The sequence below is a fragment of the Curcuma longa genome, unplaced genomic scaffold (assembly GCF_044706935.1).
Source record: "Curcuma longa cultivar G26 ecotype Majalengka, Jawa Barat unplaced genomic scaffold, ITB_CL_G26_1.1 utg2646_np1212_2152390_RagTag, whole genome shotgun sequence".
Classification (NCBI taxonomy): Eukaryota; Viridiplantae; Streptophyta; class Magnoliopsida; order Zingiberales; family Zingiberaceae; genus Curcuma; species Curcuma longa.
This window is the reverse complement of record NW_027435599.1, coordinates 1,820,105-1,846,515: the sequence shown is the minus strand read 5'-3', so window position 1 is coordinate 1,846,515 and position 26,411 is coordinate 1,820,105. Positions and strand designations below refer to the sequence as shown.

The following is a 26,411-nucleotide window of genomic DNA, read 5'->3' as shown; positions in this document are numbered from 1 at the left end:
TTGGAATACCTTTTTTTTTTTTCTTTCTTTCTTTCTTTTGCCAAAAAATAAATAACTGAAAAAGGCTTCCCATTTTAATTTATTATTTATTATTAAAAGATTAAAAAACAGCACTCTAAAGCTATACTGTAAACTTGGAGACAGAAACGGGAAACGTAGAAACGGAAACGGAAACGAGAAACGGCAATAGTTGGAAGTTTTCAGATTTTGAAAACGTTAAAGACCTCATCAAATCGTTACGAAGGGGTGCCACGAAGGGGCACGAGGGGCAGCGACGTTGATGGACGTCGACGGGGTGTCTGTGCTGGCGGATTTGCTGAGGAAGGAGCCACTAGAAGGGGCGGACAATGAGCACTGCATGACAGCGCTATACTTTATGAGCTAGAGGGGTTTGCGTTTCCCGGGCCTGGCGAAGGCGGCAGGGCGAAGGGGTGCCACGAAGGAGCACGAAGGGGTAGCGGCGCTGATGGACGTCGGCGGGGTGTTCGTGCTGGCGGATTTGCTGAGGAGGGAGCCACTGGAAGGGGTGGACAAGGAGCCTAGCAAATAAGGAGCAGAGGGACTTGCATTTCCGGGGCCTGACGAAGGCGGCAGGGGCGGAATTCAACGTTTCCACAGATAGAAACGTTTTCCAGCGTTTCGGAAACGGGGACGTCAACGTTGTCGCCGTTTCCAGACAGCAGAGCTCTAAAGATATCTGTCCAAACACCTTGACTTAAAACTAAAAAAATAGATGAAAGCTTGACTAATAAATATCTTACGTGGCACGATGTTGACTCGATGGATATAAACTCCACGTAATATCTCTTTGACTTAATCAATATAGTTAATATAGACTCCACGTAATAATTCAAATTTCATCCAACTAATTTTTATATTGTTTATTTTTTAATTTGTAATTTTTACTAATTTAAGTCCATATATTATAATATGCTAATACATTTTTAATTTATTATAGTTTAAAATGGAAATAATAAAAAAGATAGTCTGACTCCAAGATGAAATCTAAATTATTAAACTTTTTTATCCTAAAAAATGGAGTTTAAGATAAATTGTAAAATATATTAATTTGTGGTGCAACAATAACAATAAAGATGATGATACAATAGATTATCAATAATAAAATATAATAAAATTTATTTAAATATAGATTATGATATAATTGATCTCATTTAGTGGAAAAAACTTATTTGTTGTTGTTATTGTGCAGGTGCAATGATACTTTCAAGTATTTGAATTTGAGTAAGTTATTTTGAGTTGCTTAGTAAATGATTTAAATTAGACTGTGCCAAGATTTAGAATAGTGTGTATAGGAGCTCGAGAACCTCGGTAACTCGATGTGACCGAATATTTTTAGTTGTAGATGGCCTAACGAGAAGTGAGCTCATACACGAGCAAAGAAGGATGAACATGTGGAGGAACTTGATGCATTTGAAGCATAGAGGGCCTAATGTGAGTGAAACCGGCGAACCGTATAGCTAATGTTACCTTTGTATCTCTTTATTACCATTGCAAATACATCTTAACGCAAACAATCGGTTCATCCACATGTTAGTGTAATCATTTCTCAAGCTCCTTGTTTGCGCCGTGAGAAAGGGGATTAGAGTGGGGAGTGTCCAAATACATCTCAAGGCATCTTCTAAGCTTTAAGTCTTTCGAAGACGAACAAACTTTAACAACCTAAAATTATGGCTCACAAGCTAATTGGGCCATTACCAGGCCCAAAACTGGCCCATCTACTACAATATTTTCTTTTAATATATTAACACATAATTAAACGATATCCCAATTAAATTGAGAAACACCTACCGCTCTCCGCCCTCCATCGACGATCCGACGGTTGCAATTCAACCCGAAATAAATGACATCCCCGCGCGGGCTACCATTTTCCGTACCCGGCCATGTGAACGTCGGGGACGCTGGGAAATGCGCGTGTAGATCTCGGGTAGGTGGACGCCGAGTGAGCAGAGAACGGTGTTCGGATCCGGGTCGCTCCCAGTAGCTGCCAACGTTATATCTGACCGTTGAATCTCCGCCCTTCCTCCCTTATCACCCCCCTCTCGCTATCCTCCTCCTTCCGCTGCTGCTTCTATCCATTCACCTCCTCCTTCCCTCCCCTCGCCACCAATGGCGGCTTCCTCTCCTCTCCGACGGGCTTAGATTTCATCGCCGGCGTCATCGGCGTCCTCCCTTAGCTTCCGCGGTGAGTGTCGCCGAGTTCTTCAGCTCACGGAGTGCTAATCGATTCCTCTAGACGCGCGAGGCCTTCGTCCCCCATTCGCTAATTCGAAATCCAACTCATTAGTGCTCGGCGGAGAGATTGGCTACTCTGTGATTCCTTGAAGCAGCGGGCGGAGCGGCGAGTCGGTCGTCCTCATGGCGCCCAAGGGCGGTCGAGGAAAGGGCAAGGGCGAGCGGAAGAAGAAGGATGAGAAAGGTAAGCAAACAAACCGATCTATTTCTCCTTGTTTTCTCTATCTCTCTCTCTCTCCTTCAGTTGGATTTGATGACCTAAACTGCCGATCGATTGCTGTTGTCCTCGCGCAGTTCTTCCTCTGGCTCTGGACGTCCGGGTGAACCTTCCAGATGAGTCTCATGTCGTCTTGAAGGTCTGCTATCTCTCTTCTTCTTCTTCTTCTTCTTCTATCTGCTTAATTCGCATTCAGATTTGAAATCTGAAAACGTAAAGACGCAAACAAGCTCCCGACGAACACGACGGACTCAAGAACACTTAGATTCCGCTAATGCCGGTCTCTGCCATCGAACAACGAAATCAAAATTGATTTTCCTTTTTGCAAAAGCAAAATCGTTTGATCCTCCTGCGTGAATCGTTTGCAGGGAATATCCACTGACAAGATCATCGATGTGCGGCGGCTGCTCTGCCTCAACACCGTCGCTTGCAACATCACCAATTTCTCCTTGTCCCACGAGGTAACTAAACGCAATCTTTTTTTTTTTTTTTTTTTTTTTTCTTTCCTTTTTCTGAAATCGTGTTGCACGTAATCAACTAATTCTTTTTTTATTATTATTAGTTTTTATTTCTCAAGAAATCCAAAAAAAGTCGGAGATCAATTGGAAGTACATAGGTAGCGTATTTGAGAAAATAACTTCTGAAATTAAAAGAATGGAAATTGAATGGTGGATATAATTCGTTTGACGGAAGATGGCCCAGTTGAACAAAGGGTACTAAAATACATTTGACATAAATACGCTAAGATTTAAAATGTATGAAAAAAAATTCAATCCCAATCAAATCAAATGCATGATTATATTTTTCAAAAACTATCAAAAATAACATTTCAGCTATAACTAAAATAACCTTTATATTTCATATTTAAATTAATTTAGATTAAAATTATATCATTTTAGAACAATTTTAATACAAAATTCTTTCACCTTGAAAATACTCTAGGGACAAATCTAGAAATTAGGATGGATTTTGGATAATGTAGTCAAATGGATTAATTCATGATGGGACATGCCAACTTATCAAAAATTCATCATATGATGGGGCGGGATGGGCTAGCCTGCCATCTTGACAGGTTAAAAAATCTCTAATCTAACCCAACTCCAGATAGATTGTGAGTTAGATAGGTCAATCCATAGGTTGTGGATTAAGTGAATTAAGCTCACGAGTTCATAAAATATATATAAAAAATATTGAAAAAAAAAATTAAGTTTAGTTGCGTGTTAGATAAGTTAAGCACAAGATCTCATTAAAATTTTTTTACTTTTATTTTAAATTTTAGAATGAAAAAAATCTCAATCCGCAGGCCAACCCAAATCCACCGTGGATCAGCCTGCGAGGATCACAGGTCCAAGTGAGTCAACCCATTTGAATTTATTTTAAAATGAATTGATAAAATACTAATATAACCTATTTAAATTTTTTAACTAAATCCGCCACCCCAGCGGCCCTACATGGTCGGCCCACGATCATCTGTGAGGAGGTAAATCAATAAACAGTTTGTCATGACGGAGGAGGGTATTGCTCGATTTTATCGAGATTCGAACTCTTATCCTTTTCTGTACGTTTGTTTCGTTATAACCAATTTAGCTATGTCTCAGGAGGCAACATAAATTGAAGACTCTAACTTTGGGTGTGGAAGGAATGGATTTTAATGGGCTAAATAGAAAATTTTACATAGATAATAATTTAGAGCTTAGAACAATCCTGTTTTTAAGATTCGTCTCTAAAATATATTATTCTAAAAGACATCATGCTTAAGTAATTTTGATTAAATTAATCAAAATTATTTTAAAATTTAACAGAAAGAGTAGTATAAAACACTGTTATTAATAATTTTTGAACAAAAATATCTATTTAAATAATTAGAAATACTTTTTTCTTAAAACTCATGAATATCACATGGAGCCCACGTACCATCGACGTCTCGAAATACTTTTGTTTGTTGTCAAAATTAATTGTATTTAATGAAGTTGTTCTGTCTCTTTCAAAGAGTTTTATACGGTTCATGAGGACAAAATACTAGTATTGCAATTAATGAATAAAGTTTGACAACATTTTATTTAATTTTATTCTCGGATAGCATTTGTGATAAATTAAATTATAGAGATATCACATGAGTAAAATAATATTATCATATTTCACTTCTCAGTCACCACGCTTTTCAGTCGTATCAATTTATTTGATCAAAGAAATTTTTAAAATATTTTTTAAATAATGATTTTAAAAGATAAAATAGATTGATTGATTCGTTTAGATATTATTGAATTCTTAATTATGTTTATTTGAAATTTTTATTTATTTGATTGATTATTGAATTTGATAATTTATATTTATTTATTTATTTTAAATTTTATTTATTTATTTAATATATTAATAAAAATTTATTAATGAATATATTATTTATATTATTTAAAAATATTATTTATGAATATTAATAAGTTGAACATATTAATAAAAAATTTATTAATGAATATATTATTTATATTATTTAAAAATATTATTTATGAATATTAATAAGTTGAACATATTTATTTAAATATTTATTTAATTTAAAAAATTACTCAAGCTTATTTATTGAATTAATCCTATTAGTATTGAATGATATAAATCTTTATTAACATAAACACTAAATTTATTCACGAATAGGGCCCTAAAAATAAGGTATTTTAGCGTCGAATAAGAGATAATTTGACAGAAAATAAACGTTGGTAATGGAAGAATTAAATAAATTTATCAGAATCAGGGATGGGATGTTTCTGACGTCAGCAGACAAAATGATTGGATTTATTTATATAAAATTTGAAATATTGGCACATGTGTAATTTGTTTATTATAAATCGTGTTGTCTTTTTCTTTTCAGGTGAAAGGATCAAAGCTGAATGAGTCAGTGGATGTCGCAGTCCTTAAACCATGCACTCTCACGTTGGTCGAAGGTAATTAAAATATGAGCATTCGAGTAATGATTATCAATAGGCACACAAAATGATTATATATAGTTATAAGTAATGACCATATATTTAGAATAAAAATAAAAAAAATTATTTTCTTCAAATCATCACATTCTATTTTTATTTTTTATTGGAAAGATATTCAATTATATTATTTATATATGTATATATAATTACTTAATTATCCTCAAATATTATTCAATATTATTATCTTCCATCTAAATTTTGAGTCGGATGAACACATTTGTAGTTGCTATAAAGTGTCCAAAAATTAGATAGAATATTATATAGTACTAGAGAGATAGTTGGATAATTATACATGATTGAATAATATATGAAGTATCATTTTGGTTATTGTTATTTTTAAACCAAAGTGGGAGCTAAGCAAGGAATACTATCTAGGAATAAACTAGTCATATTGCAGGCTTCTTCACCCAAGAGGTAGTTCGCTCTCCCTCATCGTCGTTACATTGATGGGTGCTAGAGTCGACTTTATCCTTTGTCTCAACCTTAAGAAATATATAGTTACCAAAGACATAACTAAGATCTTCAATTGCCTTGGACTAAATTAATAAAGTTAAATTAGACTATTTTAATTTTTTTAAATTTTAATTTAATATATTAAATTAAAAATTATTGGATTGCACTGGGCTCCAGCCCATGAGCCCAGTGGGCTCCAGTCCAATGTAGCCCAGCACTAGCTACGCCAATGATTAGTTACAATAAAATTAAGATAATTTAAATTAATAATAATTAAAAAAAACTAGTTACTTGTAGTTATTGTTGAGATATTGACCCCTATTTAATATAATAGCATATATTTAGGATAAAAATCAAAAGAATATTTATTTTCTTCAAATCATCACATCCTATTTTAATTTTTTTATTAAAAAAACTTTCAATACTATTATTCATACATGTATAATTGCTTAATTATACTTAAAATTATTCAGCACTATTATCTTTCATCTAAATTTTGAATCAGACGAATACGTTGGTAGTTACTATAATATGTTAAATTGATTTAGAAATTAAATAAAAGATTATAATGGTTGGATAATTATACATGATTTGAACAATATAATAAAATATCATTTTGATAAAAAAATCAAAGTGGAAAAATGCCTTGTCGCAACCTTAAGAAAAATATAGTTACAATAAAATTAAGATAATTTAGATTAATAATAATTAGAAAAAATTACTAGTTACTTGTAGTTATGCTTTTGTGGAGATATTGACCCCTATCTAATATAATAGCACTTTGCATCTGTTTAAAACATAATGGCGATCTAAATATGAATTGAACTCGACTAAAGAGGAGAATAGACAAATAAAATCATAGATATATAAGGTAGGTGCTAGTGTATATTTGATTGTTTGTGTCATATATAGCCCCAAGGAAGATAAGTAATAGTATAAAAATTGCTAACTCACTTCTTTAACATGGTTTAAAGATTCTATTCTTATTATGGGACAATGGTGGAACGACAGGACACCTTCTCAGTTTCCCATGTATTTAAGATGAATTGTGTTCTGATGGATTGCTCGTTACGAGTGTTTTCCGATTTATCAACTAACTCCATTCCTACTTTCTGACCTATCACTCATCCAATGACTTGCAAAAATTTCCACTTCTATATGTCCCTTCATAAGAGAAAGTAAGATATATTTCTTATAGTCTTTACTTAAAATACTTACAATACAATAGTTTTTTTGAATTTGAACTTATAATTTTGTCAATGCCAAAGACCTATGATTGATGTATTTACTTAGTATAAGGACTTCAAATTAGAGTTATATCAGCTCAAAACTCTCAAGAGCTTTTATTAAGAGCCGACTCTAATCAGTTAGACCAACCTCTAGTCGAATAATTAACAAAAATAATTGTATAGCCAACAACTAAGTAGTCAATCATAAATTTTATCAAATAATTAATTGAATTTATCTTAATGGCCGAGAAAAAACTTATGTGAAGTCAGGTTAATCATCTTCAAAATTAATCGATTTAAAAAATTAAATATTAAATTAAAAAATACTATTAATCACATGTGCACGTATTATAGTAGCTATCAACTACAACTATTATAACATTATAGTTATCAATTATATATTTTGCTTTCGGAACATAATTGAGTTGGTTACTATGGAGCAAATTTACTGAAGTAGATAATGGTCGAATCTCGGCTAAACTGAGATAATGTCTTCCCTGCAGTGGCTAATTGTAGCTTCCCGATTTATCTCTTCACATATGATTGTGGGCCCGACCATGTGAAACCGTTGAAATGGTGGATTCCACCTTATTACTGAAATAATAATGATTATTTATAACCGATGTAATATACTATTATCAGTGTTGATTTAAATTAGATAGCATCTCACCCGTCCTCCAAACTACCTCCAAACTCCGTGGCATGAAAAAATGATAAGCCTTAGAAACCCCTTTTATCTCACCAATAATCAAATCTATCATAGCCATATTAGCCCTCTCCACACCATTTGAACTGTGGACAGTCTTGTTTCAAATTTCAATAAATCTTTTAATTAGAGGAGAATCCGAAAACTTTACCTTCTATGCTCAAATTAAAATCTGCATTCTTAACATAATGATAATGCATCCAATTTATCCATAGAAAATTCTTCTGTGATTATATATCCCAAAGTATCTTATTTAACAAATCTTCATTCCATGCATGAAGTTCTTGAAGATCTTAATTTATTTTTACTTTTTATTTTTTTTACTGTGTTTGGAGGTGTTATGTGTCTAAATACTATCATTTTATTTTCAACCATTATCCTAGTAAATTATTTAATGGCGACAATATAGCAAACATCTCATATTATTTTATGAGAGTTAAAAATTATTATGTTATATTTTGTTAATAATTTTAATAATGTGAATAATTAAGAGATCCATGATAAAAGATTTTGAACACTGAATAATATTATGGCGAATTAAAATTTTGAGGGGACTTTTTAATAAAATGGGCAGAGGGCTACGACGAGGAGCGTGCCGTCGAGCACGTGCGGCGCCTTTTGGACCTTGTCTCCCCCACCACCTGCTTTGGCCCGCCTCCGCCGTCGCCGTCGCCGTCGCCGTCTCCCAGTGAGGCCGCCTCCGCTACCGAAAAGGATGGGAAGAAGAGCCTCAGAAGCGCCGACGCCGAGGGGAACCGGAAGACCCCTTCGGAACATCAGTGCCAAGGACCACCAAAGTCTGACTCATCCTCGCCGCCAGCCAAGGATTCGTCGGATGATCTGGAGGCCGAGATGAGTGGCGCTTGCCCTCGTCTGGGAGCCTTCTACGAGTTCTTCTCGCTTGCCGATCTGACCCCTCCCGTCCAGTGTGAGTCCATTTTCTTCCCTACTTGAATTTAGAATCAAACTGTTTCCTTTTTTTTTTGTTTTTTGTTTTCTTCGGCCTTTTTATGGTCGATTCCTATTTTGCAGTTATAAGACGGACGACAAGTCTTCGGAAGGATGAATGCCCATCCGACGACCATCTTTTCTTCCTCGAAGTATGTATTTTCCGCCCTAACATTCTACTCTGTTTCGAATGATTTGATCATGTTTATTTCGTTATTGGGCTAGGTGAAGCTATGTAACGGGAAGGTTGTGATCATCGAGGCTTGTGCTAGAGGATTTTACAGTCTCGGGAAGCATCGCGTCCTTTGCCACAATCTTGTCGATCTCTTGAGACATCTCAGTAGAGCATTTGACAATGTCAGGCTTTCATCCCTTCCCTGATTACATTTGATCTTCAATCATTTGTCTTCTACTTTATTCATTACTGGCAATTAGCTGAAGTAACAATGCTGGAGAATTTTCTCCCAAAACAATGCTAGAACAGTTGATTTTGACAATTTTGAACACATTGTGAGTTATTTCTCATGCGTTAGTGTTACTTCTAACATAGTCATCATCCCAATGATATGTTCTTTTCAGGCTTACGAGGATCTCATGAAAGCCTTCATAAAACGTAATAAGGTTGGTTTATTTTCTATCTTGGTAGATTCAAGTTTTTTTCCTCTAAAAAGTTCCAAGGAAATATTTTTATTGTTTCTTTTTTACGTTTTGGTACTTCATTGTTCTAGTTCCCTTTTCTTTGGATGAAATGATACACTATTACTTCTTTTCATATCGATTTGTTGTATGATTAAATTTGTGACTTGCAGTTTGATTGTGGCGTCCTCTTCATTTATGATCCAAAATATTTTTCAACGTGAATCTTGACCAAAAATAAACAAACCATCAGGTTCTCATACATAATTATGTTTGAGAGACCCTGAGTTTGATCCGTAGCTATATCAACTTTATTTCCCTGTAACTATAATGTGCCTGATTACTGTTCAGGAGCTCTTAAAATTTAGCTCCTCTCATTTCAAATTATGCTTGCAACATTTAGAGTGTAGCCTATGTACATTTTTTTTATTGTGTGTCAATCTTACAATTTATGATGCTTTATTTTAGCCATGGATGTAGTATTGTCATTCTTTAGCTGCTCTATCATCTCATTTCAGTTTGGAAATCTTCCATATGGATTTCGTGCAAACACATGGCTTGTACCTCCAGTTGCTTCTCAGTCGCCATCTATATTTCCTTCCCTACCCGCTGAGGATGAAACCTGGGGAGGGAATGGAGGTGGATGTGCATGGGATGGTGAAGGCGAAACCATGCCTTGGGTAAATGAGTTCCTTTTTCTTAAGTCCATGCCTTGTAAGACAGCAGAAGAGAGACAAATACGTGACAGAAGAGCCTTCCTTCTTCATAGCTTATTTGTTGATGTTGCAATGTTAAGAGCTATTGCAACAATGAAGCAACTTATGGAGAAAAATCATGACAAGCTTTCACTGGGGGAAGATGAAATACTGCACTTTGAGACAGTGGGAGATTTTAGCATCACTGTCATCAAAGACGCTTCAGATGCAAGCTGTAAGATAGACACAAAGATTGATGGGAGGAAAACTACTGGAATTGATTTCCAGAATCTTATCCAGAGGAACTTGCTAAAAGGAATTACTGCTGATGAGAATACAGCAGCTCATGTAAGAGAACTTGTATATTGTTAGTAAATCTTACGATAACTATGCAATTATCTATTTTGGTTTTTAATGTTTGTTGTCAATCAACAAATTTGCGGGTTTTGACTGCAGGATATTGTCACTTTAGGGGTCGTTATTGTGCGTTACTGTGGTTACATAGCTGTTGTGAAAGTCAATTACAATGAGGAAAGTGAAATAAATTTACCTTTCCAAGGCGTTGAAATCAAGGATCAAACAAACGGTGGTGCAAATGCTTTGAATATTAACAGGTTCTTGTTGGTATATAGATGTATTTGTTTCTTTGTCTGAACCCATTTTATATGTTTACATGCCTAATATGTTGAATCTATTATCTGTTGTTTCAGTCTCAGAATGCTTCTTCATAAGAGCCATACATCACGAGAGAAAAGGGATCAAAGCTCAAAACAGGAGGAACTCTCTGGAGCACAAATGTTTGTGGAGAAATTACTGAAGGAGAGTTTGGTTAAACTTGAGGAAGAGCAAGCTGGAAGCAATGCCTTCATGAGATGGGAACTGGGGGCCTGTTGGATTCAACATTTGCAGGATCAAAATAATGGTGAGGAGGACAAGAAACAAGCAGGTGGAAAAAGTGAAAAACAAACAGGAGAAACGACCAAAAATGAGATGAAAGTGGAAGGCCTTGGGAAACCTTTTAAAATCCTCAAAATCCCTTCAAAGCAACCACACCCTGATGAAGAGAAAACTTCAATTGTTGATAAAAATTTAACTACTAAGACCCTTGACGGGAAGCAAAATGTGAGCCTGCCATTCAGTGAACCTCAGAATGAAAGTAGAGAAGCTGAGAAAGCTTCCATGCTCAAAGATTTGCTACCTGAACCAGCATATACACGGTTAAAAGAATCTAATGTTAGACTCGATATGAAGGTAATTATGGGATAGAGGATTTAGGGTAGCTTTTTTTTTTTTTTTATGTCTTAATTTTTTCACTTGCTAAATTAAGAATTCCAGAAATTATCAACCCTACACAATAGAGTTGCAACAGAATTCTGAGAAAATTTCTGCAATATTGAGACAAGAATGCTTCTCTACATAATTAATTATGATTTTTGAGTTTTATCATTAATGAAATGTTCTTTCTTCTCAATTCTCAAGCAGAAGATAAGTGAAAATAACTTTGACTGGAAGTTTAGACATTCATGCAAAATTCTAATTCTTGTTTACCGATCAATGTTAATCTCTATGATGTATTCCTTTACTCAAAATATTTAAGATCAGCAAGACTTCTGGAATCTACTTTTAGTATAGTAGAATTGTGTGGCATTAAATTTCTGTACTCCTATTCTGGCTTTTGATCTTATTTTACAAGTATGTCTTTTCACATTTCAATGAGCACGCAACACATGCAAATTCAGTCTGAATATGCTGTTCTGGGAGCAACGGATATGAATAAAGTATCTCTATTTAGATATTATCTGATTATTCATGAGTGAATTGTATTTTTTATCTCAAATTCAATTTATGTGGAAGTTCAAAGAAAACATTATCCAGTCAAACTGACTACTTATCTAACATTTAAATGAAAGGTCAGCTTCAGTGGTATAGTGTTTGAGGTTCTGAGTTTAGGTTGTGGTTTATCCTTTAACTGATTGGAAATTAGAGTCTTATTGGCTTCAACAAGCAACAAGTTGTACTATCATGTGCATTGTTTTGTTAAGCTATCTCACTACCATGTAGTAGAACTTTTGTGACTTGCTACTTGATAACTAGTCTTTCATCCACAATTACAAATTGGTTAGCCTGAATCAGGTTGCTACTTTGAGAGAACTTGTGTTGTTTACTGTATCTAAAAGTAAGCTCATAGGGAGTGCAGAGCATGCCCCTTGTTAGCCTGATGTAGTAAACTAATCAGCTAAGTCAGTTTTAATTTACTACCAATAAGGTTAGGATATTCACAACTCTGGTATAAACCTATGTAAGGTCAGGCATTATGGCGATGCTTTATTTCTTGAATGTGTTCAATCTTTCCACATTCTCTTTCTCAATGATTTAGGATTCAAGTCAGGGTAAAAAAATACTCTGTGCACTTTGCTCCTATGAAGTAGCATAAATTTTGTAGACAGAAAGGCCCAGGGACAAAAAAGGAAAAAAATCCAACATCATTACCTTTCTCCATCTATCACACATCATGAATTTTGTTTTGTTTCAATCATTTGAGAATTACCAATTTTGCATAGTGTTGTGCTAATTTATTCATTTTTTCATCATCAGTCTCCACAGGAATTAACTGAAATGGCAACAAGATATTACAATGAAGTTGCTCTCCCGAAGTTGGTAGGTTCATAGGATTGTTTATTTCACATCTGTTGCATGCTTCTTTTTTTTCTGTTGATGACTTCAACAATTATGAATTGTTCCTTGATATGTGCTAAAGGTTTCAGACTTTGGGTCGTTAGAACTTTCCCCTGTTGATGGTCGAACTCTGACCGATTTCATGCATACAAGAGGCCTACGAATGCGTTCGCTTGGTCAAGTTGTAAGTTACCCATTTAACTCGAAGAGATTCAGTATACTTACATTTTCAAGATGTATTTCACCGCTAAAATGGTTAAAATACATTTTTTATTATGTTCATTGTTCAGGTGAATCTTTCAGAGAAGCTATCTCATGTGCAGTCACTCTGCATTCATGAGATGATAGTAAGATCTTTTAAACATATTGTACGGGCTGTGATTGCTGCTGTTAATGAAACCAGAGACTTGTCTACATCAATAGCTGCAACTCTTAACTTGCTCCTTGGGATCCCTGATGCTGGAATTTCACATCGTTCTGTCAATGTTCATTCTCTGGTCTGGACATGGCTCACACTGTTCTTGAAGAAGCGATATGATTGGGAACTCACAATCTCAAACTATCAGGACATAAGAAAGTATGCCCTCTTGAGAGGGGTATGCCATAAGGTAATTATCATTTTCACCTATGGAAAAGTTTTGCATGACATATAATTTTCCTTTTTATATTACCTTCACTCTTCCTAGGTGGGGATCGAACTGGCACCCAGAGATTTTGATATGGATTCAGCTTCTCCATTTGATAAATTGGACATCATCAGCCTTGTTCCTGTTCACAAGGTAAACCAACAAAAACTGATTATCAGCTTAAAAGTGTTCCATGCAATGGAGGGCCTTAATTTCTTTCAAATCTTCTGCAGCAAGTTGCATGCTCATCTGCAGATGGGCGACAACTACTGGAATCTTCAAAAACAGCACTTGACAAGGGAAAACTTGAAGATGCAATCAACTATGGGACAAAGGTCATTTTTTTGTAACATACATTTATGTATTTCCTTCTAAACCAAGCCTTCTTGGTGTATCGTTTTCTCATGTCTTCAAGTGTTATATGGACGCAGGCTCTGGCAAAACTGATTGCAGTCTGTGGTCCCTATCATCGGATGACTGCTGGAGCATACAGTCTTTTAGCTGTAGTCCTATACCATACTGGTGATTTTAATCAGGTGCATTTTCATTTTACTTGTGCAACTTAATGTTATGTTTCATGGAATTTGAGTATCTAATTTGTTTCGTACTTCATACTTGTGACTATTTATTAGGATTTTCAACCTACAATCAATCTAACACATGTATATGCATGTGATCTATACTTTTCTTTACCTGCTTTAATCCTTCATTCTCACTATGCATGAGAAAATTCTTCGAGTGTGTCATTGTGATTCATCTGCCAGTTAAAGCAGATTAGAGTGCAGTCTTTTCAGAGCCATATATCATGATGAATGCATGTGTCTATTGTATTCTGTCAAGTGATTGAACATTCATCTGAATAGAAAAAAAAATACTGCAATGCTACTATATTGAGAACGAGCCCACGGTATCAACCTTTCAACAAATGGTGAACATGAATTTATATTTATGCAATTGAGACTAGATCATTGATTTGGTATTGACAATATATAATTCTATTTAATCAAAATAACTCACACATCTAGTTCCAACTATGGTCTTTGAAGCTGTTTGTGCGTTTGATTGGCATTGAGACTATAGGGTCTACAGCTTGCTCCACCCTCTTGGATAGCCTATCTGCACCCATTTTCAGTCCGATGTGGTTAACTGCACTCCACTTGGTGATTCATGAGTGCTAGAAGGCTTCCTACAAAGTGCATTGACATTTTTGGTTGGATTGGACTTCCATTTTGTGCCTTAACATGGTATCAGTGCCACCTACACTATTGACCTATGGCATGTGGATTGAGCAATCAGGTTATTGCTCCTGTCCATTTGAGGAGTGAAGTGCACGAGTTTGCACCTCATTTGCCATCCAGGAGAACAGGATTTGCTCTTATATGGATTCACTAGGTCGATTGATATGTTTTGTGGTAGATCTGAAATTTCTTTTCTATTGATATATTAAATTATTAACAATAAAATTAAATTTAGGTATCTTGAATATGGGCCACTTATATGAGATCATGGCACGTGATATAGAATGGTCAAGCGCGCATCGGGTACAACTTTACATGTCTCGCTTAAGAGATAAACACAAAATGTTCCATCAAAATTTCCTCTTCATACCTGAATAATAATGGCTCTGTTTTTTTATCCATCATTCTTATTATTCGTGTATCTCTAAAATATACATGACAATTGTTTATGATTCTGTTTTTGCACTTCACAACTTGTTCTACATTTTTAATTGGGAGTCCACTGAGTTTTTGCAACATTTAGGCTACAACTTATCAGCAGAAGGCATTGGACATAAATGAGAGGGAGCTTGGTTTGGATCATCCAGACACAATGAAGAGTTATGGTGATCTAGCTGTATTTTATTACAGACTTCAACACACTGAATTGGCACTAAAGTAAGATCCAATTTTATATCTTTTATACTTCATGGATTATTTTCATTCTTCCTAGTGCCGAAGCTTCTCTCTCCGGAAGTACAGTAGACATCTGTATCGTTTCTTACAAATACATGGCTTTAAATGCTGGTATCATATCTCATGACACATCATATCCATGTTGTCAATCAGAATTGACTAAATACTTCTTAGCCTTGGTTCATGTCCTGAATAGAGGGAGACAGAATTTCAGTAGTGTTCATTGAAACTTTTGAACTAGGTTATCTGCATGAAATAATACTTCCTGAGTTATAACTTATAACACAGGAGTAGAAACCTTAGTTTCAGTAAAACTAGGATAGTGCATTGGTAGAATATTCTTGATATAGGGCACTGCAAGGAAGATGTCTTTCTTTGTTTTGTGTTGGAAAGAAGTACACTACCAAACAGACTATTGAAGAGTGAAAGTTCATCAGAAGCTATTGAACTTGAGATGTAAGATTTCTACAATGGCAAAAGATGATTTTTGGTACAAAAGCCGCTTGGTTTGAACAGAGATTAGAGCTATATATGTAAATTTTTTTGACTAAACATATATTTGCCAAAAAGAACCTAGAAGAATGTAGATCCAAATAGTTTGGACTTATTATGAAAGAACAGAAGAAAACTGTATCCTGGCTACAATGAGGATGAAGTCTTTGCCTACAATCCTCAAGTCTATGTTCTGGTACTTCATTTAATTTAAAGCTTTGTCAGTGTCAAAGGGTTCATTAAACATGTTGATGTCATAGATTCTTTCATTTATTTTGGGGCCTTATAAAAGAAAATTCAATGTATTTGAATTTTGGCTTTTTCTTTGGGAAAGTAGATCTGATGAAGTTAGAACTTAGCACTTATTCTCCCATGGTCGTAAGTTGGTCCTTTGCCATAGATCTGTGGTCTGCAATGGTTGTCAGACTGCTAGATTAGTTGAATTTTCTTGTTTTCCCTTTATTCACAAAAGGAAAATTGTCTACATATGTTGATAAAGGATATTAATAAGTACATTGTCTATTCTTGATGTTTGTCATTATGATCTGGCTTGAATATTCAGTACTTTTGTCATTCTGTTCATTGTTGATGGTGTTATGCATCCGGTAAAAGCTGGAATTTGTCTACTCAAAGAATCGAGAAGTTTATTTGAGGTTCCAACATTAGCTATTTTTCTGAGTTCCAACTTTTTTTACTGTTTGAAATATTTTCTTTATTAATAGACATAGTAGATAAATGAATATTCTCCTTTTAGTTAGCTCAATGTCAATGCAAGTGTTAAAATTGATGCACAAAAAGGTCATCAGTTTTTAAAATATGTCGTAACTTGCATTGACTAGTAGATTTCAATAGGTTTACTAAGACTGATATGTGTGATCATGCTCCAGAACATGTTGCTTTCTATCTTCCATAAATTATTTTGTTTAATTGTAATCAGGTATGTGAAGCGTGCATTGTATCTTTTACATCTTACTTGTGGGCCATCTCATCCAAACACAGCTGCTACATATATTAATGTGGCTATGATGGAGGAAGGCCTGGGAAATGTGCATGTGGCACTTAGATATCTTCATAAAGCTTTGAAATGCAATCAGAAGTTACTTGGCCCCGACCATATTCAGGTTTGTTCTTGTTTTTCATTTATCTCTTTTTTCTCATGATTTTTTGAATAATCTGTGTGCGTTTTAATGGTTTTAAAACATTGGGTTGATGTAATAAATCCCACAAATAATTAGTAATTACTTCTTGCTGGTGCAGCTGGTACTTACTTTTCATTTGGTGTTAATAGAGTTAGCATGGTCCATAGGTTTGGGTTAAGTTTTTTTTTTTTTTTTTTTTTTTTTGCATTTAATTTCATTTCTCCATATTCCAGTGTCTGATGATGGTATTGAGAATGGAACTTAAATCAGAAACTTGATCTCCATCAATACTAGTAGCATAAATTCATGTTAAGGTACAAAAATCTCTTCCTTTGCTTCACGAGGGATAAAAACTATATCGACTTGGAGCTACCCAAATACTGCTACTCATAATGTGGAATGACCAAACATGGCCAATGTGTTTCAAAATGCCAAAATAAGGCCCATTTCATTTCTTTGGACTAAAATACCCTTCACTTTTGAGGATGACAATTTATTTGAACTAAGCTATATGGTGAAACAACTCGAGTGACTAAAGAGGATTTAGAAAAAATAATAATAATAGGAAGCAAATGGTCATTTAATAGGTAAATTTAATTTTTATTTTTAAAAAATATAACATTAGTTAATTCCAATCAGTCAAGTTGTGTAGGTGAAATAGCTTGACTAATTGAAATTGGTTATAATTTTTGTTTTTGTTCTTTAGTAATAAATTCCTATTGATTTAAATGTTTTAAATTAGAATTATTTCAAAAAAAGGAGAGGGGTTCTCATTTTATAAAATTGCTGGGCTAAAATAATTCATTTGTTTAAAATAATTGTTTATCTTATTCTATAAGGAAATCTATTTATATTGTTTAAATTAAACATGGTTAAAATTAATCAAATTTATTTTATCAAGCTCTTGATGCAAGAAGTTGCTGGACTGAATTTTGAAAAATTATTTTATATATTTTTTCACGAAAAAAGGATGTGTCAACTAATTAAAATAGATTAAAAAAAAAAAACCAAGAAAGGATAAATTTAAATGTAAATTATTTTTAAAAAAAAATTATTTCAGTTACTCAAGTTGTTCCATCCAACTATTTGATCATTTGAATTAATTTATTTTGCATTTTTAGAAATTTTCAATGCCTATATAATTTAATCAATATTTACTTTCATTTTTTTAAATATTTTTTTAAACAGCTTGCCTTATTAACATTGAACAAGTCAACTCATTAATTAACTAATTTATATTTTAAATTAAAAAATATATTTACTTATAAAAATTGAATAGACATTTACCTCTTTTTATTTTTAATTTTTTTCTTTCTATTTACTCAAGCTATTTCACTAAAATAGCTTGATTCAAAGAAATCAAACTATTTTCAAGAGTAGATGGTCTTTTAGTATAATGAAATGTTTTAGAATATAAGTGCCTACTTAGGCATTCCTCTTAATAAGGCACCCTTTTTGGGTGTGTGCTTATCAGTTTGATGGTGGCAGAACATAGGAGTATTGGGCAAAAATTGTGTGGGCAAGATGGGATGTAAAATCCTCTGCCCATCTCATATCTCCTTCCCACCTCTCCTTGAGTTGCTTTTTCTACTTAGTCCTTTCCATTCTCGTCCTGAATGTGGGTAGCGTAAAACATGATAGCCTAAATTAGGTGGGTTTTTTGAGGTCCCCTTTGTTATTGTGCTTTTGTATGATCTACTATGAAGATCTTTCAAATGAACTCTAACTAACCAAATTCACTTTCCAGTCCATCTGTTGTAACAAAAGTTAGATTTAGTTGATCATAAAATAACAGTTAGATTCTACTGCTCCCTTTCTCTTGAAAGCTTGATAAATTTAAATGCTATCATCATTATGCAGTATAACAAGTTTTGCTATTGCATTAATTATCAGACTGCAGCAAGCTACCATGCCATAGCTATTGCACTATCCTTAATGGAAGCATATCCTTTGAGTGTTCAACATGAGCAAACAACACTTCAAATACTTAGAGCAAAGCTGGGTCCAGATGACTTGCGTACTCAGGTAATTTAGGTGTCTTTATGTGGCGACATGTTGTAAAGCTTTTTTTTAAGGATCTTGTACAGCATCAATGTCTGGTTTGTGGAAACTGTTGTTTGGTTTTGCAGGATGCCGCTGCCTGGCTTGAGTACTTTGAATCAAAGGCTATTGAGCAGCAAGAAGCTGCTCGGAATGGTATGCGAAAGCCGGATGCATCTATTGCCAGCAAAGGCCACCTAAGGTACTACAACAGATGGATAATTGTTCCAACACTATTGCAGTCATTGAACATGAATATTCTCAGATAGATGAATGCACTGCCAACATACGTCCTGTCTTGTAGCATTTGCTTATACTGATTTAATATTTAGGCATTTATCTCTGGGCTTATCCTGATGGGGTCACCTATGTTTTTTTAAAAAAAATTAAAATCGCTCCCTGCTTTTTACCTTATTTTTTAATGCCAAAATTAGATTTTTTTTTATCAGAAATCATCTAATTTCTTACAAGTTCTAACTCATCTTGAAACTTAACAAAAATTCTGTAGAACTCACATTCATTATCCGTCCGATCAATAAAAATGGTTAATTTTACATTGGAAGGAAGGGAAATTAGTGGTTTTATGAAAAATTATTTATTTTGTCAGATCCAGCTAAAAACTTAAACATGAAACTAATTTCACTATATTAACATCTTGTAACACCTAGCTAGTATATAAAATGTTCTGGTGAATTCCATTATTTAGAGCTGGTTTGGATATTTATATATTTTTGAAAAAAGAAATCTAATTCTACATAAGAGGGATAAACAAGAGATGCACATTTTTGATTAAAGAACTAAGAAGAGCGTGCCCCCAACATGCTTCAAATAAAATAAAGAGTGCTCCTGAAATAAATGTACTTTTTTTTAATCCCATAGATATGCAACAAAAAATTCCTTTGATTGTTTTTTTACCTAAGAAAACTTGATTGGTTATGTATTCTGTCGGGCAGTGTGTCTGATCTTCTTGATTATATTGATCCCAATCAAGATGATAAAGCAAAGGACGCAGAGTTATTGAAGAGGAAAAACCTGGGTTTGAAGGTGTGTTGATAAGTCATCTTGTTTTTATTCTTCAATAAAGAATGGTTATTATTATAATGCTTAATCTCTGCATAATTCAAATGATGGCTTGCCAAAACTGTGTTGGTTTGTTTTAGTACTGGTTTCGATACGCTCATGTAAAATAATGGATATTTGTTTGATATTCACACTCATCAAGTTATTGATAACATGAACATACATATTCTTCACCATGCGTACCTTTCAGCATCAAGAAGATAAGCTTGTTACATAAAAGCATCTTGCTTTGCAACATTTTATCCATAACAATGACAGTCCAACAGAGGAGTGGCTCAAGAGTCAAGACAGTTGGATTTTCCTGTGTTTGAACTTGAATAACCAAGATACCTAGTGTTGTACTTATAAAGTAATTTTACAGTTTTCCAAAACTAATTCTTGAGAAACAACATCTATTCAGCCATATTCAATGAAAATGACCTTGAAATACTACAAAATTACGACTTAATAAGTGTTCTTAGATTAAGGTATCATAATTATATATTGATTTTTGTCAGATAATTTTAGTTCTTTGTTCCCAAATAAACTCTTATAAAAAAGTTTGGATAAATGTTCAATGAAAGTAACCTTCAGTCCTTTGACTTACGAGTGTTCTTAGAATAATGTATGATAAGTATATCATTCATTTAGGTTGATGCTTAGTTTAGTTCTTTATTCCAGAATATCCTCAAATTTTTGTAAACAATCTTGGATAAATACTGTTTGATGGATATTCTCAAATTGTATGGTAAACCGCCAATTTACCCTGGAATTGATATTTCATGAAATTTAATTTTACCTTATTTGTAATTTGTTTCAATCCTAGTAAACTCAATTGCCTACCAATTCAGGTCAAAGTGCTATCTTCTCAAAATTTGAATGTCGCTGATTCATCATCCCAACAACAAAAACAAAATCTTGCAGATGATGTGAAACTGGTGAAAGATGGCATTCACATTGTCGATAATGAAATCACTGATGCAGGTCATGAACAAGCTGTTATTGAAAATCATTTAGCAGTTTGTCAACAGGCTAAATATGAAGAAGTTAGCAGAAAACCGTTAGCAGTTCCTCAACAATTTATGGAGAGAGAACAGAATCTCAATTCATTTAGTGAAGGTGTAAGGGAGGCAAATACAGAGGTAGAAAATGGTTGGCAATCTGTTCAAAGGCCAAGGTCCACTGGAGGGTCATTCCACCGAATCAAACATCAGTATACAAATATTAGGAAATCCTACAATTACCAGATGAATAATGTTCCTAATGAGATGGTGCAATCAAAGACACAATCTTCTTATTTGAGCAAAGGGTATTACTTGCTAAGAAAACGAACTGTGGTTCCTGGAAACGTCAATGAGGATGTTAACATGAAAGTTCAGTCACCTGGAACCAAATTTAGTCAGAAGGTATACAGGGCTGTCACTTACAGGGTCAAGTCATTGCCTTCATCCACCAACCATGAGAACTCGAGTAAGCCTGGGAATGCTTCTGAAAGCATGGCAGTCATAGATTCGCAGTCATTCTCTGTTCACAATGATAACCAGGAAAATACTATCTCTGAGCCTCACAATCAATCGCTTCTTGGTCTATGTAACTCTCCATCATACAAAGATGTAGCATTGGCACCTCCAGGAACCATTGCCAAGATACAGAATAGGAAATCCCTGGAGGATATGTCATCAAAACAAGAGGAATTTGTTGGAAGCAATGTACCAGAAGTAAAGGACTCACTTCCATTTGTGGAACATGAAAATTCTACTATGCTACTTGAGATATCTAGCATAGCTCAGGAGGACTTGGTTAAAAAGCAAGAGGTTTTAAACACAGTTAGAAATGTTGAAGTTGAGAAGGAAGAAGGAAGAAAGCAAGATTGTGAAATTTATAGTCCTCTAGAACCTTTATCTTCTGGATTGGAGGTGGCCTCTAGTGGGAGCTTGCCTACCAATAATAACGTTGTGACTAATGTGCTTGATCATGAGATTCAAGAAGAAAATGTCAATTGCAGTCTGAATTCACCTAGAAATATATCTGCGGAAGCATTACAGTGCATTATCACTGTTGAAAATGAAGGAAATGATGAGGACACCTCATGTAGCATTGCTCAAATCACTTCATACTCTAGTGTCCAGGAAGATTTCGAAAAGGTTGACGATGACACTTCTGACAAAGTTTGTGCCGCTGATTCAATTGTGCAATCACAGATTAGTATCACCGACGGGAGAGAAATCCCCTCCAAAAAGCTGTCTGCCTTTGCTACGCCATTTAATCCATCTCCTACCCCAGTACTTGGTCCCCTTCCTGTAAGTATTGGTCTTCCTCCTAGTGGTACAATTCCTGCAGTTGCCCCGTGGCCTTTGAGTACTAGCCTTCATGCTGGTACTCCCATGTGTAGCTCACCTCATCTTCCTTATCCTTCTTCTCCTAGGCCTCTTAGCATCGTTCATACCTTCCCAATAATGTATCCACCATACACCCAACCTCCAGTCATTCCCAATTCCACTTTTGGTATGAATAGCAACATGTTTCATGGAGACTGTTATCCATGGCAGTGCAATGCTGGTCGAAATGTACCTGATTTTGTACCAGGATCTGTATGGTCTGGAAGCCATCCAGTGGATATTTGGCCACCTGTTATAAATTCTATTGCTGAATCTATATTGGCACCAACGATAGCATCTGAAATAAGCACTGGCGTCAGCACAAGGTCTCAGTCAGATATCAATAATGAAGAAGGAAACGGGACTGAAGAGAATGATGGAATTACTGAGTTAATAAACGCTAGCAAATCACTGGATGTAAGCTGGATAGAGAAACAAGAATCAGAAGAATCAAAAAGTAACATAAAGGCTGGTCAACTGAATTCTGAGACTGTTTTAAGAGAAGACACACAAGATGACAGCACAACAAGTGTCAATGGAAGTAGCAGAAAGAATGAGAACCAGGGGAGGTTTAGCTTATACATCAAGGGTCGACGTCGACGTAAACTGACATTAAGGCTTCCCATAAGTTTGCTCAATAGGCCTTATGAATCACAGTCCTTCAAAGTTATCTGTAGCAGAGTAGTAAGAGTAAGTGACGTGGCAAGGCCAGAAATTATGTCTTCCAGCGAAAATACTAATGCCAGTTAGTCACACAAGAAAGAAATCCATCATGACTTCATATGCTAACTGGCTCGAAAGATTTTCTTATTCTTCAATCAACAAAAGGGACTTGAGAATTGAATATGTGATCTTACAGTTTATTGGAATTCTTCTCTCACTGCTTTTGATAAAGAAGTTGGGCCAAATTTTGGTAGATGAGATATTGAGATAAGAAGGGATGAATCATCTCATTGTCTGAGGCAGGTAATTTATCTGTTGATGATGTTACTTATCTTCATAATTGCGCATACAGCAATAATGAGCTTTTGTTTCGTTGCATTAACTTAAATCAGAAACCTAGAAGTCTCTTTGATATTAACCAATGGTGATTATACACTGGTTCACTATTCTATTAGGACATGAGACTAAGATTCAGAAATTTAAAATTTATCTTAACTAAGAGTGGCCTGCTCATTTTTTCAGGAGATGCATACACCTTGGTTCTGTATATTGTAAGTTGTCCAATGTTCAGCCAACTTGGCAAATAGTTGAAAGCATCAATAGACTTGATTATTTGGCTGTAATTAGTGAAAACTATTTCATTATTTAGGACAAACTTTCTTAGTCAATTCATCATAAATGGCACTTTCACCTTATTTTACTGAATGAAATTGCCACATGTTTATGGTTGCCTCATGTTTCAGATGTTTTTTTTCTGTCTTGGATTGTGGATAATATTAAGCAATTGTCTGGTTGTCCGACATGTAGATTAATTCACAAACTTTCCTGTTGTAAATGACAATGATTTCTGAAATGTTGCCATATTGTATTCTAATTCTGGTTATTTGCTCTCCTAATTGCCTCAGTGAAGATATCAACTCTAATTCTGTTCTTGTAATATCCAAGTCAAGTTTCTGTAAACTTGGATCAAAATTATAGTAACTTCCATTTGATAATATACATCTTCTATATAGGTTTCTATCCATATAATGGTACGTGTGTGATGTTTCAACTTTTCCTTTTTCAAATATTTTGTATTGTGCACAGTTTTGTAATACATGTGGCTAAGTTATATTCCAGAGTTAGATCTAGAAACTCGCCTTCATTTTCAAATTCTAGGAACACGTCTTATTGTCACACTTCCAAATATGCTTGCTTCTGCACTGCTCTAAGGTAGTTCATTGTAACCTCCTATAAATTATCATTTTCATGTATTTGCGAAATTGCCCAAGGTTTTAGTGCCAAGTTAGTAAAGGAATCATACTGATTAAGGAAAAAGTTTTCATCATTTCTTTTAAGGTCATAAGATTTTGCTTTCCTTTCTGGTTGCGTTTAAATTGTTCTAGTGGGAATGCAAGGCCAAAGGCTTTCCTAAGAAATATGAGGTGGGATAGTAGTAGCATCAGAGATGAACAATTATGTACATTAAAACGCGCAATGGTTAGGAAGTTAATTAAACCAAAGATAGAACACTTTAGTCAATCACTAAGGGAGTTTTGAAACACTGGTCTGAAAATATGGTTTTACTCTAACCAAATAGCCCAAAACCACCCAAATTTTTTTCGTTTTCTCCTTCATTATGCTTGTTTGGTTTCCTGCAAGACTATAATTCCAGCAAACTTCACAGGGAACTACTCACTACAACATTTACTATGTTTTTTATTTGCAAGTTTTTGGAATCTCTTCTTTGATTTCTTAGCACTGAACAACATTTAGGGCTTTCTGGAGATTCTAATTCAAAAAACAAAAAAAAATCTGAAGTTTTATTTTCATGAAAATCTACAGGGGATGCTGAAAAGACAAACAAGACGATCACGAGATGTGGCAAAAGTTACTTGTGATTCCATTCATGTACTAATCCTATAGAAGATCTGCTGTTTATTGTTAAGGTAGAACTTCATACTACTCTGGAACTTATTTTTAAAATCAGAGTATTTTGTTAAACTGATTTTTCACATCACAATAAAATGCTCCTTGAATGTTTTTATTTCATTAGTCAATGTAATGATAATTAATTGGATTTTGATTTAGATATCATCTAGTACTAATAATGATTTATTCTTGTTGAGAGATGAGAAGAATCAGCTAGTTGATCCAATGCAGAAGATGAACAAAATTACCCTCTTATCATGTGTTTGTTGTCATTGTGTACCAAAATATAGTCACTCTTTCCCAAACAAGTTGATTTTAAATTTAATTTTTCTTTCTGAGTTAGAACTGATAGACTTGTTTAGATCGACCAATTTGATTAGCTTGACCCAACCGACTCACTTGGCTTGATTGACCTACTTAGCTCGACTATCTCACTTGACTTGCTTAGTCCATTTGGATTGATCGGCCTTCTTGAACGTGAATGAAGGGTGGAGAATGAAGATGATAATTTTACTCGGTCGGAATGAGTCCACCCCTAGCTTGACTTACCTTCAGGATCGACTCAATCAATCTATCCGACCCGACATGCCCACTTAACCCTAACAAGTTTAAGTCTAGGTCAAAAAGAGGTGGAAGAACAATGTACCATATATTCGTTCAACAAGAAATTAAAAAAAACATAGTTAGGATTAGGTCTAGATATATCCAAATATATGCTTGATCCCATCATTATCTTGCGAGATCCTTGTGGAAGAAGACTCAATAATTAAACATGTCGAAAAGAGGAGAGCATATTGGTGCACTAGATAGTGAGTTACATGTGGAAAGGCTGCCTCTAATGTAGGTTTGAGAAGACTAAGAGCCTCTCAATGTGGCCATGCCCCATTTCACAAAGATGCATGTTGCAAAGAGTGGCTAGGTACTAGATCCTTGGTCCAACTCTAGGAATGCAAAGTGCATGCTTCAATCAAGTCGACTCTTATTGCAACTACTTTACTTGACTTCTTCTAATCATGATTGAGCCCTCAACTATATCGATAGCTTTCTTGCATTTTGTATCTTTCTTCGAGGTACTACGAGTTGAGTTACGATTGCGAGCGAGAGAGCAAGTGAATTTATGGTCATTGAAATTTGATCTCAAGGACAAGGTTGTTGTGGGAGTGAGGAGGGTAGTCGAGACAATGTTGTCATAGATGATCGTGAGTGATCGGAGTTGGGGTGGCGGATTCCATCTTTTACTGAAGAAGGGAGTGAGGAGGGTAACTAGGTCTTAAGTTAGTTATCGAAAGCATAGGGGAGGGTAAGTAAGGTTAGAGCTTTAGTAGTGAGATTGAGGAAGGTCACTAGTCGTTGAAATATGAAATATTGTGAAAATTCGATGTTGTAACATTAATAAGTATGT

At 34.7% G+C, this 26,411-nt stretch overlaps 1 protein-coding gene across 1 annotated transcript; it reads left to right on the top strand.

Annotated features, from left to right (window-relative positions):
• The first annotated feature begins 2,312 nt into the window (after positions 1-2,312).
• Positions 2,313-25,129, top strand: LOC141819905 (protein REDUCED CHLOROPLAST COVERAGE 1-like). The gene is made up of 24 exons (XM_074707162.1): positions 2,313-2,437; positions 2,548-2,609; positions 2,839-2,931; positions 5,331-5,403; positions 8,408-8,761; positions 8,866-8,933; positions 9,007-9,138; positions 9,361-9,402; positions 9,936-10,460; positions 10,569-10,726; positions 10,823-11,363; positions 12,708-12,770; positions 12,871-12,972; positions 13,079-13,396; positions 13,475-13,567; positions 13,648-13,749; positions 13,846-13,950; positions 15,176-15,309; positions 16,757-16,940; positions 18,852-18,983; positions 19,088-19,200; positions 19,952-20,042; positions 20,909-23,401; positions 24,923-25,129. Exons 1-23 carry the CDS (start codon positions 2,377-2,379, stop codon positions 23,183-23,185), a joined length of 5,823 nt encoding a protein of 1,940 aa, XP_074563263.1. The 5' UTR covers positions 2,313-2,376; the 3' UTR covers positions 23,186-23,401; positions 24,923-25,129.
• The last annotated feature ends 1,282 nt before the right edge of the window (positions 25,130-26,411 follow it).